Here is an 11,998-nt window from a genome sequence, read left to right as displayed (position 1 = left end):
TGTGTAAATAAATTATACAAATATTGAAATGAATTCGAACCCGTGAAACGTTTATTAATCGTACAAACGCGTCCAAATGTCATATTTTTATACTTTTTCTATTCGTTGCTGTTGGTGTTGCAGTCTGGGTCTGGAATTTGTCAATGGTGATGTTACTTTTGGATCGGCAGACGCGGCACATAAACATGCTGAAAAGGAACCCCAGCCGCAGTCCATCCATTCTCCGCATCCTGGTAGTAAAGCCCGTCCATTGCCCCATTCTTTGACTGCTGCTCCATCACGCGGAATAGGGTGAAGACCTCGTGATAGATCTTGTAAAATATAACTGAGGCAGAGACACGCGGACATGATTGGGATCATTGGGTCAAGATATACTGGGCTTACCCAGCACAAGGGTGAACACCAGAAGACACATTAGAAAGCTCGACAGGTCAATAAACAGACCTGCGGTCGCGTAGAAAACCCCCAAATAAAGACCGAAGCCAAAAATAACGCCGTGATAGATCAACCAGGGATATATAAGGCAACTTGAGTCCTGTTGAAGATAAACTTAGTATGGCTTTGAATTTTAACAAGTGTAAGTTTAATAAAAAAAACTAATTCAAACAGTATACAATATCCACTTATTTTACTTACCCGGGCAATACCAATTAGCAGCAGCAGACTGACGCCCATGTTGATCAGCGACAGTCCGTACACAATGGAGCTAAAGATGGTCAACACTGGGGTTAAGTAACCATTCTTGGGTTAGTGCCTAAGGTTAGTGCTTTAGATCGGGCAGTACTCACAATTGATCAGTAGCTGCTGTTCCTCAACCGGGACCAAGTTCATGGGCCACTGGTTGAGCAGCAGTTCGATGTCGGGACGCACGTGGATGGTCAGGGCGGAGCTGCCCAGGACGACGCTGGATATGATCACGCCCAGCCAGCCGAGGATGATGACGTTGTACTTCAGGTTCTGGCACTGCACGTACGAGATGGTGTGGCTGGCGGCCATCGCCACGGCGGATGCCTTTCCACCAGGATGCGATGGATTGTTGGGGGCCATGTTACCGCTTGTTGTGCTCCAACTTAACGTGCTTTTTGCCGGAATGTGCTGTTTGGGGTTTGTTGGAGTTTGTTGGGGTTTGTTGGTGTTTGCAACAGAACAAACAACGATGTACTGAAGGCCAGACGAGTGGAAACCAGGTGACAGGAGTGCTGGGGATCAGGGCCTGCTTCTTTTACACCAAACAACATATTATATTTGTGATGGCTTCGTGTTTGAATCAAACATGCGTAGTTATTTAAGCCAGACTAAAAACATAGCGGAATGACAAATGAGTTTTTGTTTCTTGGGTCTTTGGAATTCATTTTCACTTTTCTATCCAACGATACTTAAATGAGCGACACTTAAGAACCCTATTTAATATGCTAATCCGTCCAGGTGGCGACAAATTAGAAAGTTACATAAATGAATGTGTGGCCTCTATTTCGGTTAGTGGTTCTCCCTTGCCGAGATGGCCTAACCCCAAAAGCAATCCGTTTGCCGCCGGTGAACTGAGCTGCTCCCATTCCGGCTAGAGATGGCAGCGGTTCTTGCAATTATGTCGCATAAAATAATTATAATAGACTGGGAGAACATTTCCTGCGCCGCTGGCGGCGTCATCAGCATTTCGTAATAATTAGCCGTGATGATGAAGAAGATCGGGCAGCACATGTGAAGCAGCAGCAACAGCAGAAGCAGCAACTTAAGACAGCAGTCACTTCAACTGGTGGCAGCAGCAGCAACAGCAGTCCGAACCAGAACTAAGATCAACCTGTTGCTGCGTCTTTCTTGACTAATGGCGTGAAGTTAGTTTGCGTTTGGCCAGCGGCGCGTGCGGTTGTGGCTTTTTCCCCGGAAGAATAGCAGAACACTTCTCAGAAGTCGGAGTACAAAAATGTGGTGTGAAACGCAGGTGCGTGGCTGCTGGGAAAAGGAAAACTGATCTGAAAACTGTGTCATCGAGCCAGTCAGCACAGAATTGGCATAGTTCCCATTATGATTGTTATATAAAAATCCATTAGCCCCGCCAACGACCCATTTGCAAGCGACCCCGAAACTTGTTCGCCTATCAAGGACACAGATCTCTTTTCCACCGAGAAGCTCCCCGAGCCCCGTGAGTCACCCAGACAGGCCCATAAACAGCACCGACTTCTAGTAAAAGTGGAGCAGCAATAATAGGAAACGTAAGAAGAAAACGACAGAGCAGCTCTTCTCAGCTTAAAAGTGAATAAGAAATTGTCATGCTTTCATTAGCAACAAAAGCGTTATAGCCCATTCTGATGAGTGTTTCAGTTTGAGTGTCATCCTCCTCGGGGAGAAGTGAATTGCGAATAGTGACCCCGAATCAGACTCCAAGATGCAGTTGCTGTTGTGGCTGTGCCTCCTCCTGCTCCTCTGCCAGTCTGGTCCCAGCCAAGCCAGTGAGTACATGCGTTCTGTAGGAATTCCCCCTCCAGTGACCCAATCCCCCCAGATATTCTGAACACCCTGCTGGGGGTGCCCGCGGAATGCGTCCACCAGAGCGGCGTGTGGCCCTGTAAGCTGAGCTTCTCCTGCTGGCTCCAAGGCGGCAAGCACGCGAAGGGATGTGGCAGCAACAAGTGGCTCTTCAGCTGCTGCGTCGCCGAGGCACAGCATCCGCACCAGCACCAGCCCCACTCCCCCTCCTCGCCGCTGACCAGCCTGGTGGACTATGGGAAGCTGAAGCTGAGCCTCAACAGCCTGCCCAAGCGGATCATGCTGCGCAGACGTGACGACAACGAGCTGCTCAATCCCAAGGTGGGTCTGCTAAGCTGCAGTAATTGAGCCGTTGCAACCGCAGAGCGGGATAATTGAGCAATTTGAACTGACAGGCGGGCAGGATTTTCCTAATTAAAGCCAGAATGAAAATGTTACTTATTTTCAGCGGTTTTCTATTTGGATATAGTCCCACTCTATGTAGTTTTGAGTGGCAAAGTGCAAGGTGTAAGCAGATGTAAATAAGCAACCGTATAGCCTTTAAATGGCATTGACGCATTAATATACATCACATAGGTTATGTACCAATTTAACATTAAATACTTAATAATCATTACTAACAATTCACAGCCCGAGTGCGGATTGCCACGGACGTCGCAGAACACGCTTCAGAAGCGCATTATTGGCGGACGCCCTGCGCAGTTTGCGGAGTATCCGTGGCAGGCGCACATCCGCATCGCGGAGTATCAGTGCGGCGGGGTGCTCATCTCGGCCAACATGGTGGCCACGGCCGCCCACTGCATCCAGCAGGCGCACCTAGCTGACATCACTGTGTACCTGGGGGAGCTGGACACGCAGGATCTGGGTCACATCCACGAGCCGCTCCCTGTGGAGAAGCACGGAGTGCTGCAGAAGATCATCCATCCGCGCTTTAACTTCCGCATGACCCAGCCGGACAGGTATGACCTGGCTCTGCTGAAGCTGGCCCAGCCGACGTCCTTCACGGAGCACATCCTGCCCATCTGCCTGCCGCAGTATCCGATCCGGCTAATTGGGCGCAAGGGTCTGATTGCCGGGTGGGGCAAGACGGAGGCTCACATGGGCCACGCGGGCACCAATATGCTGCAAGTCGCCAGTGTTCCCATCATAAGTGAGTGCAGAATCCTATTCCTATATGGTGCTCTGTAATTATGCTTCTTCGTGTTCCAGCCACACTAGACTGCATTCGCTGGCACGAGAGCAAACAGATAAATGTCGAGATCAAGGCCGAGATGTTCTGCGCCGGACATTCCGATGGCCACATGGATGCCTGCTTGGGTGGGTTAATGATACTGAGAAGTTGCTTTAGTTCCTCCAATATAAAATATTAATATTATATTTGAGCTCGTTTCGCAGAATTTTTCTGTTTAGGGTAGTACTTATGTACTTACATATATTTACTCTGTGTAAATCGAATAAATTTAGGCTCATTTGTGGCTCATTTTATAAGACGCATCGTAGTTTAGCCAGGTATCAATGCATACTTTCAGGCTGAGCTTTTGAAATTAGGTGTTTAAATGCTACTGACTATACTTTTAAAACCGTTTCATACAAATCATAAAAAGTACTAGTTCCGTTAAACAAAGTTGCGTATTTTTTGAAATACAAATCAAAGGCTTTGAAGAACATATTGGTACTTTAAGGGATTTATTCTTCTCATTCAACACATTGTTACATATATAAATTAAGCCTTCTAATTTAATAACCTGATTCAATTACATACCCCAGGAGACTCCGGAGGCCCGCTGGTGATCAAGGAGCGCGGTCGCTTTGTGCTCGTGGGCATAACCAGTGCTGGCTTTGGTTGCGGAGTAGATCATCAGCCAGGTGAGACTAAAAAACATGTTAAGTCTATAAAAATCTATAACTTAGCGATACCCATTCACAGGCATTTATCACAACGTTCAGAAGACTGTGAGGTGGATACAGGAAGTGGTGGCTCGCAACGAGCTATAGCTGCAGATGACCCCAGAAATCCCCTCCGAACCTTTGGCAATGCAACACATCTCATTAGTTTACGGCTCGTAGCATTAGGCAATGGCAACGTGCAATCCGCTGTCAGAGACGCAATATTTATTAGATTTAATAAACAAAACAATTAGCCTATTGTAATAGCGTTTGCCACTTAGGGAAATGGGCTGGAGACCGACCTTGAACGCCGCCACCCGCCGCCAAAAAAGAGAAAACGTGGCCACCCAAAACAAGCAAGCCTCTTGTTGTGTTATGTCACTGGTTGTGGCCTATTTGGTGGAGTGCCACAAATGGCACAATCCCTAACTGCCAGGCGGTAATTCGTACATTAGGCGCATTAAGCACAGGCAGCCTGCGTTGCCCAATCTTGCTGTTGCGCAGTGCAACTGCTGCACTGCATCAACCTATCAATGAGCATGTGTCGCTGAGCGGTGGCAATGAAATCCGAAATGTGTGTCATCGAACGGTCAGTTGTTATTGGTAATTGGCAGTGATTAGGGGCGGTTCGAAAACTTCTTTGCGCCGTAAGTAAATGTCACGCTTGAGACGAGGCTCGATGCTGCTGAGTGGTATTTTCCGCCTGCAATTTGTTCGGCAATTGTTGGTTTTGCTAAAACACCAATTTGAGTTTTGAGGGAAAACGCGACTTCCTCTTTGGCGTGGAATGGTGAAGGTAGAGAGGCGAAATTGGATATTAGTCATGGCGACAAAAGCAGCAACATGCAATTGCCAGTTGCGAGTTGTGAGCTGCGAGTTGCCTGTTGAGCGACAAAACTCGTTGCCTTGGCCACTTTCGTTTTCAATGCGGGTCTCTCGCCGTCTTAACTTGGCTTTTCTCTCGGCCCGGCCTGCTCTTTGGTGACTATTACTCAATAGTTGGAGCTCGGCTGGGCTCGCTCCGTGCCGTGCTGCTCGCCAGTCGGTTGGCGGTGTTGATGGCATTTTGATTTTGAATTTGTCAGCCCGCTGTTTATTAAGTGCTTCGACGCGACGGCACAGTGTTTGCGAACTGCGGATGCATTTGGTCGACGCGAGACCGCAGAAAGCGAAGTGTAAAATATTAAAGATACGCTCTAAATTATTTCCAAGCCTGTCGCAGAAGTGAAAAAGTGTACGGTGGAGAAAATTGTGGACTTAATTCCATTTACACGGGCCCAGCACTCCACTTCGGCCTGCTATGCAAACGAGGCGCGATTATTCAATCAAAAACTCGCGCCGCTACGTGAATTAAGTGAAACACAATTGCAGAAATCAGTGACAGACGCGGCAACAACAAGTGTACACAACAGAAAAAGTACGAAAGTATTGCAAAATGCGCTCGCCGCAACAACTGCTCGTGTTGCTGCTTGCAACAGTGGCCGCAGCTGGCCACAGCAGCTACAACTCGGTGTACAACGAGGTGATCCCGGCGGAGCTGAAGCAGGCCATCGACCAGGAGCTGCCCAAGGAGGCCAAGTTCTTTGATGAGCTGGACTGTGAGTATTTCGGCCGCAGCCGCCCTTCCCTGCCGTCAAGTCAAATCGAGTTCGTTGCCTAAGTCTTTCGTTCGCCTGGCACAATTTGCATATTAGTTAACACGCCATGCTTAACCTTGATCTTCGCTGCTCCTCCATGTCAAGCTCGCACCAATTCCCAATCGGGGAAGCTGTAAAACCCCTTTTGAAAATCGGACTCGGGCCTCCGGCGAAAGTTCAGCATTCCGTTCTTGGGCAGCCAATTCATCTTGTTTAATTGGACTTTCCAAAAGAAAGACACGAAAGCCAATTAAGCCCGAGCTTAAGGTGATTACCCATTAACATAAAGGCAGCAAATGCGAGATGTAAACTCACATAGAAAGCCTGCGATTTTGGGCAACTGTGAATGACTATCAAAACGATGGCCAGTCTGGCCAAATATTATAAATCAAATGCCGCAGCGTGGCGGCTGCACAAGTTCAATGGCAGCAGCAGCTGCTACGGATATACATATGTAATACGAGTATGAGAAAAGCAAAAGTGTTTCCAGATACCGATACACGGACAGGAAAATCCACTGCAATTAACTTCAATTGCGCACTCGCTGTATTCGAAAGTGTTAACAGCAAGCGCCGTGAGTCGGCCATTTTCCCAAAGATTATAGATTATTTGGTTTGGTCTTTTATGTAAGCAGAAACCTTGGCCAAAAATAAAAACCAACGACAAAGCAAAAAAAACGTAAACAGCCCAATTGAAGTCGAGCAAATCGATGGCTTGGCAACATGTTGCCAACACCGCTGGCAACACCGCTGGCAACACCGCTGCGCAGCCGCTGTGCATTGTGCGCTGCTCCGATTCGATCCGATAAAGTTGCTCTGCGAGTGAAATGGCCAAAAGCGGCGTGTCTTCGGGTCTTCGACTGCCTTTCGGACCTGGCTGCTCGGCTCTGGGCTTGGCGGTCGCAAAAGCTTGGCTTAGTTCTGAGCCGATTTTCCCGACGCGCGGTCGCCTTTCCGTTTGCTCGCTCCTCGCCGACTGTGTGCGCATGCGTAAAGAAAGATAATTCCAGAGGCACAAAAGTGAAGTGAAGATTACGATTTTCTTTTCGAGCGTCGAAACTGCGAAACTGCGCATGCGTGAACAGCGCCAGAAAGCGCCAAATGATAATAAAAGTGAAATCCTTTGTGCAATAGTGGCAGGACTGTAGCTGGTCGCAAGCCAGTGACGTCTAAAAATCAATCATAAGCCAGAAAGCGAAAGTTCCACTACATTGAACCACCCCGTTGAAAGTGAAAGTCCGCGTGGGACAACCCCTTTCGTTTCGCCCACTTGCCATGCTGCCATTGCCCAGGCACTCCAAGGACACCTGGCTGCGGCTAGTGGTCCTCTGTGCACTGATATCTCTGTCAGCTCCCAGAAGAGCTGAGGCTCTGGGCTATCCCAGTGCCCAGCAGGAGCACGACATGCTCATCCTGGACGCCTTGTCGCGGCGCAGTGGAACCGGATACTATGGCGAGAACAGCGTGATGGAAATGCTTTCCCGAAGTACTTAGCCTCGAACCATTTGACCCGACATAGCCCCCCCTCACCACCCTGCCACCTCTCAACTAATCTCGTTCCCCAACCGCCCCTGTCTTTGCAGTGATACCGCAGTCGTGCCGCTTTCGTGGCCACAAGTTCGAGTGCGGCCTGTCCATCTCCTGTGTCTTGGGCGGCGGCAAGCCGCTGGATCTTTGCTCCGGCGGCATGATCTGGTCTTGTTGCGTGGACAAAGATCTCGACGCCGAGGAGAGTCCGCACGCCGCCCCGGTGAACAACACGAGTGAGTATCCCCCAACCGACATCCACATCCACATCCACACCGTTCCTCCTTCATTCCGCTTCCCAAACCAGACACACATTTGATTCTGAAAGACATTTCGCCTTGCGCGATTCCCTGCAATTGGAAAATTGCTGCGCTTGAAGTTATGCAACTCGGTTTCGTATAATAGCGCTATAAATTAGCTTGCATTTCGAAAATGACATCAAATTGCTTTGTGCACTCGCACACAAGCAAGGGCCTTTAGGTTCCACACGACGATATGCAACTAAATAGCGCAGAACACTCCATTCCGAATGGGATAAAATTGTATTTATTTATTTTGGCATGCTAGTATGGCAAGGTTAACATATTTTTCAATCTGGCTGTTAACTGTATACTATCAGATTAATGAAAAGCATTTGTAAAGTTTATATGGCCAGAACATTAAAAATCAACTTTAAAACAACCAAAAACTAGGAACAGAGTTTAATATTGGCATACAGATTGATACTAACATTATTAGTCATTTTGCTGATCATCAAAAAATGAAGTAATGATTATATGCTTAAATTTAAACAGCCTCTACAATTGAATATCATAAAAACGAAAGTAGTTAGCTAAAATTTAAAGTTAAAGTTATTATATCATGGAAGTAAAATTCATTAAACTTTCATCAAAAATATGAAACAGATTTTTCCACCGCTCTAGGGCTTTTTCTGAGAGATTTTTATATGGAATATTGTTTAATTTTGGATCGAATATGTTCACATACCAAAAACCAAATTAAACTCATACTCTATTCGCTTTCTATTGCTTTATGTATCGATTGGCTTGCTATCAAGTGCATTGCTTCTATCGTAATCGCAGTAGATGCAATTACCAATTTGGCAATAGGTGCAGCTAGAAGACCAAGGAGAAGAGCCATTCCTTTTATATTATGCCATACACGCATCAGTATTGCCCGCGGAGTTTTATTTATTTGGTTACTTCAAGTAGCTTTTTTCCATCTTCAGCTGTTCCGCGGCTATTTTGTTGTGCTCTGTTTAATTTTCTAGATTTCTGCCTTTTTTCGAATGCGCTCGTTACGAACATAAAAGCAAACCTGAACAATAACAAAGCATTACAACATTTTGTAAATAATTCTTGGTGGAAAATTTTGTTTTCCCCGTCTCTCACTCGCACATCAATCTCAGTCTCAGTCTCAGTCTCAGCCTCAGACTCAACCTTTTCTTTTGCCGCAATTTAACTTAATTTTGAGAGTCTTTTCCCCCCTTTTTGGATCAACCTTTTCCTCGAAGCCCATAAAGAAGCGGGTTCTGCGTGCTTTCTTTGGTATTTCATGTGTAAAGTTTTCCCAAGACGTCTGGCGACAATGATAAAGCTTAAAACTGAAAACCGAAAACCGGAGTCAACCCCGAAATGGGCAAAACTCACTTGCGGAAATAAACGAAGGTGAACGTTTTCGCATTTAAAAGTGAAATTTTTGGATTTCTTTCTTTGTTTCAATTCGACTAGGCACCCTGCTCCTCGTCCCTGCCCCACCAAAATCTTTATTATTTTGTTTGCTTTCAAATGTGGGAAAAATCACAGCGCCAAAGTTACGGCATACCCGAATCAGGCCGAGTTCCAAACTCCGAGCTCCGAGCTCCTCGAAAGTGTTAATCAAGTCATGACGCCGTTCTGTGTCTCCCCCAAATGGCTTTTGGATTGGTTTGAATTACGTGCGAAACACACGGACACTCAGTCTTTGTCTTAATGGCCCGACTGGGCAGTCTTGGCAGTCTTGGCAGTCTGGGCCCAAATCTTCAGCTGACATAATCGCATTCGTGTCTGGGTCCCGCTTTTTATTACGAGTGCTGACCAGTTTTTGGGGGAAAGTCTGACACCGACTCCGTTGGCAGTGCTGACCTCTGGAGTCGCTCGCCAGACCATCATCCTGTATCACAATTCTCACACACAGGCGACATAATACACTTGCATGACATTTACCCCGACCTGTCGACGAATGCCAACAAGCCGCAGCACCACCTGCACCACCACAGTGGCAACGGCCTGTCAGCGGCCCCATCCACATCGTCCACAGCGTCCTCCTCTGCACGACCGGCTTACCCGAGCAACTACTACGGCACCAAGCGACCATCCCTCTACAGCGGCTCCAATTCCTACAAGCCAGGATCCTCCGCTGGCGGATCTAGCCGCCCATCCTCCTCCTCCTCCTCCAGCCTAAACAGCTGGGAGCACGAGAGCGGCGGCCACCTGGGCTCTATCAGCGGGATCACAAACCACCTGGACAGCTTCTTTGACGCCGAGTCACAGGTGCCCTTGGACTCCGCCGGCGCTCCAACACCACACGAACCGCTTCCCAACGCACAGGCCTTTGCGGTGGGCAATGTCCTGGACCTCAATGCTGGAGAGGCTGCGGACGAGTACCAAAGTGGAGGCAGTGGTGGCTACCACGACGCCAGTTATCGACCAGTGCCGGGTACAAAACCACAACCATATCACACATCTCTCTTTTTCTTGGCACCTCTGCAATTGGTTCTTTTAACCCGCACCACACAACCACTCACTTTGTTGCTCTCCTATTTTCTGTAGATCTTTTCTCGACATACTTCGTTACCCTATTACATGTACCAATAAGATAATGCTTACTTACTCTATCATATATTTATTCCCAGGCTGCGGCGAGGTCTACACGCGATCCAATCGTATTGTAGGAGGTCACTCCACGGGCTTTGGCTCTCATCCCTGGCAGGTGGCGCTGATCAAGAGTGGGTTCCTCACCAGAAAACTAAGCTGCGGCGGCGCACTGATCTCCAACCGATGGGTGATAACGGCTGCCCATTGTGTGTCTTCGTAAGTACTGCAAAAATGACAGTAGAGATCGCTATAGTAAAGTTCTCGACTATCAGATACCTGTTAGTCAGCTAGTGGGAGTGCAAACGAGAAAGTTCAACAACTAACTCTTCAACGAATCTAGTATAGGGGAGACTTTCCAATACAAACTTATATAAATCTTTGATACCCTTGCAGCACTCCTAACTCCAATATGAAGATCCGACTGGGCGAGTGGGATGTCCGTGGTCAGGAAGAACGCCTAAACCACGAAGAGTACGGTATCGAGCGTAAGGAAGTGCATCCCCATTACAACCCCGCAGACTTTGTAAATGACGTGGCCCTGATCCGTCTGGACAGGAATGTGGTCTACAAGCAGCACATCATACCCGTCTGCCTGCCTCCTCCATCCACCAAATTGACCGGTAAAATGGCCACTGTGGCTGGGTGGGGGCGAACGCGACACGGCCAGAGCACAGTGCCCTCCGTGCTGCAGGAGGTGGATGTGGAGGTGATCTCGAATGATCGCTGTCAGCGCTGGTTCCGAGCAGCAGGTCGGCGAGAGGCCATCCACGATGTGAGTAAACGTTAAACTTAGATATCAAATTTACAATACTCTTCCCTACAAAATATCTATATCCATATTAACCAACTTCTTTTTATTCAGGTTTTCTTGTGCGCTGGCTATAAGGATGGTGGCCGGGATTCCTGCCAGGGCGACAGTGGCGGACCACTAACACTGACCATGGACGGTCGCAAGACCTTGATCGGATTGGTGTCCTGGGGCATCGGCTGTGGGAGGGAACACCTGCCCGGCGTCTATACGAACATCCAGCGTTTTGTGCCCTGGATCAACAAGGTTATGGCCAATGACAACGCGTAGGCGCCAACGCGAAGGCGTGCGTCCGCTGCGGAGATGCATGCGGTCAGCCAGGCCATGTGATTCCTCTACGACTCGGGGTTGCTAGTGTGTAAGACTGAGGTCCTTGGGGCCTTGTATTTATTTTACCATACTCTACTTCCTGGGGTTCCTCCACCTCAATCAGTCCAGCCGTTCGATCCCTCCACCCTTCATTCGACTTCATTGCATTCCAAGCCTTCTATTTAAGTTTTCGATATTTATTATACACTGTTCGAATAAGTCCTTAACATGCGATCCACTTTCACTTACATCGTATTGATACCAATAATTATGTTTTATAAATAAAAAAAAAAGTACCAAACTACAATGGCTTCTAATTGACAGAAGGTTGATCATCAGGATAATCATAAACAAGAATTTGAAATACAACTTTGTAGAGCACAATAAAAGTAATAACGCCTAAATGCACGCAACATTTTTGTTTTGTAACGTTTACATTGCAATCTTTATTTGACACACGGCGAGGTTTGTGTCTTGGGTAAATAAAATTCA

At 47.6% G+C, this 11,998-nt stretch overlaps 3 protein-coding genes across 6 annotated transcripts; 2 read left to right on the top strand and 1 right to left on the bottom strand.

Annotated features, from left to right (window-relative positions):
- Nucleotides 1–29: 29 nt before the first annotated feature.
- LOC6528682 lies at nucleotides 30–1,176 on the bottom strand. The gene is made up of 4 exons (XM_002089688.3): nucleotides 789–1,176; nucleotides 637–722; nucleotides 385–535; nucleotides 30–325 (listed from the first exon to the last, which is right to left on the bottom strand). Exons 1-4 carry the CDS (start codon nucleotides 1,045–1,047, stop codon nucleotides 153–155), a joined length of 669 nt encoding a protein of 222 aa, XP_002089724.1. The 5' UTR covers nucleotides 1,048–1,176; the 3' UTR covers nucleotides 30–152.
- Nucleotides 1,177–1,247: 71 nt separating this feature from the next.
- LOC6528681 (serine proteinase stubble) lies at nucleotides 1,248–4,622 on the top strand. The gene is made up of 6 exons (XM_002089687.3): nucleotides 1,248–2,447; nucleotides 2,501–2,805; nucleotides 3,115–3,634; nucleotides 3,694–3,801; nucleotides 4,252–4,350; nucleotides 4,412–4,622. The coding sequence occupies exons 1-6, from the start codon at nucleotides 2,384–2,386 to the stop codon at nucleotides 4,477–4,479; spliced, it is 1,164 nt and encodes a 387-aa protein (XP_002089723.1). The 5' UTR covers nucleotides 1,248–2,383; the 3' UTR covers nucleotides 4,480–4,622.
- Nucleotides 4,623–5,491: 869 nt separating this feature from the next.
- LOC6528680 (serine proteinase stubble) lies at nucleotides 5,492–11,799 on the top strand. Of its 4 annotated transcripts, none has more exons than XM_002089686.3 (6): nucleotides 5,492–5,969; nucleotides 7,591–7,770; nucleotides 9,710–10,231; nucleotides 10,428–10,605; nucleotides 10,783–11,161; nucleotides 11,252–11,799. In XM_002089686.3, the coding sequence occupies exons 1-6, from the start codon at nucleotides 5,807–5,809 to the stop codon at nucleotides 11,465–11,467; spliced, it is 1,638 nt and encodes a 545-aa protein (XP_002089722.1). In that variant the 5' UTR covers nucleotides 5,492–5,806; the 3' UTR covers nucleotides 11,468–11,799. The 4 variants fall into 4 exon arrangements, with proteins under 4 accessions (XP_002089722.1, XP_015054308.1, XP_015054307.1 ...); XM_015198821.2 differs by lacking the exon at nucleotides 5,492–5,969 and adding an exon at nucleotides 6,943–7,493; XM_015198822.2 differs by lacking the exon at nucleotides 9,710–10,231.
- Nucleotides 11,800–11,998: the final 199 nt, after the last annotated feature.

Source organism: Drosophila yakuba, chromosome 2L, assembly GCF_016746365.2.
Source record: "Drosophila yakuba strain Tai18E2 chromosome 2L, Prin_Dyak_Tai18E2_2.1, whole genome shotgun sequence".
Classification (NCBI taxonomy): domain Eukaryota; kingdom Metazoa; phylum Arthropoda; class Insecta; order Diptera; family Drosophilidae; genus Drosophila; species Drosophila yakuba.
Note: the sequence above shows the minus strand (reverse complement) of the source record. Positions and strands in the feature narration are given on the sequence as shown.

Coding starts and splice junctions, on each gene's coding strand:
- LOC6528680 (XM_015198821.2), top strand. CDS start 7,283: ATGCTGCCATTGCCCAGGCACTCCAAGGACACCTGGCTGCGGCTAGTG. Junction 10,232..10,427: donor CAGTTATCGACCAGTGCCGG/GTACAAAACCAC, acceptor ATTTATTCCCAG/GCTGCGGCGAGGTCTACACG. Junction 10,606..10,782: donor GCTGCCCATTGTGTGTCTTC/GTAAGTACTGCA, acceptor ATACCCTTGCAG/CACTCCTAACTCCAATATGA.
- LOC6528682 (XM_002089688.3), bottom strand. CDS start 1,047: ATGGCCCCCAACAATCCATCGCATCCTGGTGGAAAGGCATCCGCCGTG. Junction 723..788: donor ACAGCAGCTACTGATCAATT/GTGAGTACTGCC, acceptor ACTTAACCCCAG/TGTTGACCATCTTTAGCTCC. Junction 326..384: donor GGTGTTCACCCTTGTGCTGG/GTAAGCCCAGTA, acceptor TCTCTGCCTCAG/TTATATTTTACAAGATCTAT.
- LOC6528681 (XM_002089687.3), top strand. CDS start 2,384: ATGCAGTTGCTGTTGTGGCTGTGCCTCCTCCTGCTCCTCTGCCAGTCT. Junction 3,802..4,251: donor CCACATGGATGCCTGCTTGG/GTGGGTTAATGA, acceptor TACATACCCCAG/GAGACTCCGGAGGCCCGCTG. Junction 4,351..4,411: donor CGGAGTAGATCATCAGCCAG/GTGAGACTAAAA, acceptor ACCCATTCACAG/GCATTTATCACAACGTTCAG.